Consider the following 639-nt stretch of genomic DNA (forward strand, 5'->3'; position numbering starts at 1 on the left):
GGAGCCGGGAGTTGAAGCGAGGTCACGGCAAAACCGGCAGTGCGCCGTATGGACAAGCGTCGGAGCTGCCTTACCTGCGCAAGCGAAGGAATTGTGACGGACAGCTTTCCCGACGAGTTCTCCTGCTTGTCCTTGTCCTTCTTGAGACTCTTCTCGGCGCTCTCGCCACTATCTGCCATCTTCTTGGCGATTTGTTCGGAAGTCACTTTCCCTTTAGTCTTTTTCTTGTTTTTGTCTTTCTTAGCGAAGAACTGGTCTAAACTTGAGTCCGCCATCGTGATGCTGTCGAAGTTATACGAAGATTCGCGAGACGAAAAGAGAGAGATACTCAATTTTAAAGGAAATAAATAGCCGCAAGTCGGACAGAAGAGACCTCGCAACGTGTACCATGCATTCACAGGGCCACCATATTAGATCTTGTCCGGCGGCGCGGGTGCGCACAAAACGTGGACCGGCTCAATTCGGTTATGTTTCAGTGCTCAACAAAACATCATGTACAACCTTACACCTCCACAGAAATACATCAAACCATAAGTTATGTACAGTTATCAAAAATTATTATACAAAATTTTACTAGTTTATTACAAGTGGAAATGCTGCCCTTCCATATTACCAGCATCACATACCACTGACATGTAG

General features: G+C 46.3%; 1 protein-coding gene across 2 annotated transcripts in view; it reads right to left on the minus strand.

Moving 5' to 3' along the window:
* LOC142582432 (protein CDV3 homolog A-like) overlaps window positions 1–425 on the minus strand; it is a 30390-nt gene extending 29965 nt beyond the window's left edge. Inside the window, exon 1 of one of the 2 annotated variants that reach the window (XM_075692146.1) lies at window positions 75–425. In XM_075692146.1, the coding sequence (XP_075548261.1) occupies window positions 75–275 (201 nt within the window). In that variant the 5' untranslated portion in view covers window positions 276–425. The remainder of the gene's footprint in view (window positions 1–74) is intronic. The other variant, XM_075692145.1, reaches the window with a different exon arrangement.
* Window positions 426–639: the final 214 nt, after the last annotated feature.

The sequence above is a fragment of the Dermacentor variabilis genome, chromosome 5 (genome assembly GCF_050947875.1).
Source record: "Dermacentor variabilis isolate Ectoservices chromosome 5, ASM5094787v1, whole genome shotgun sequence".
NCBI classification, from domain to species: Eukaryota; Metazoa; Arthropoda; class Arachnida; order Ixodida; family Ixodidae; genus Dermacentor; species Dermacentor variabilis.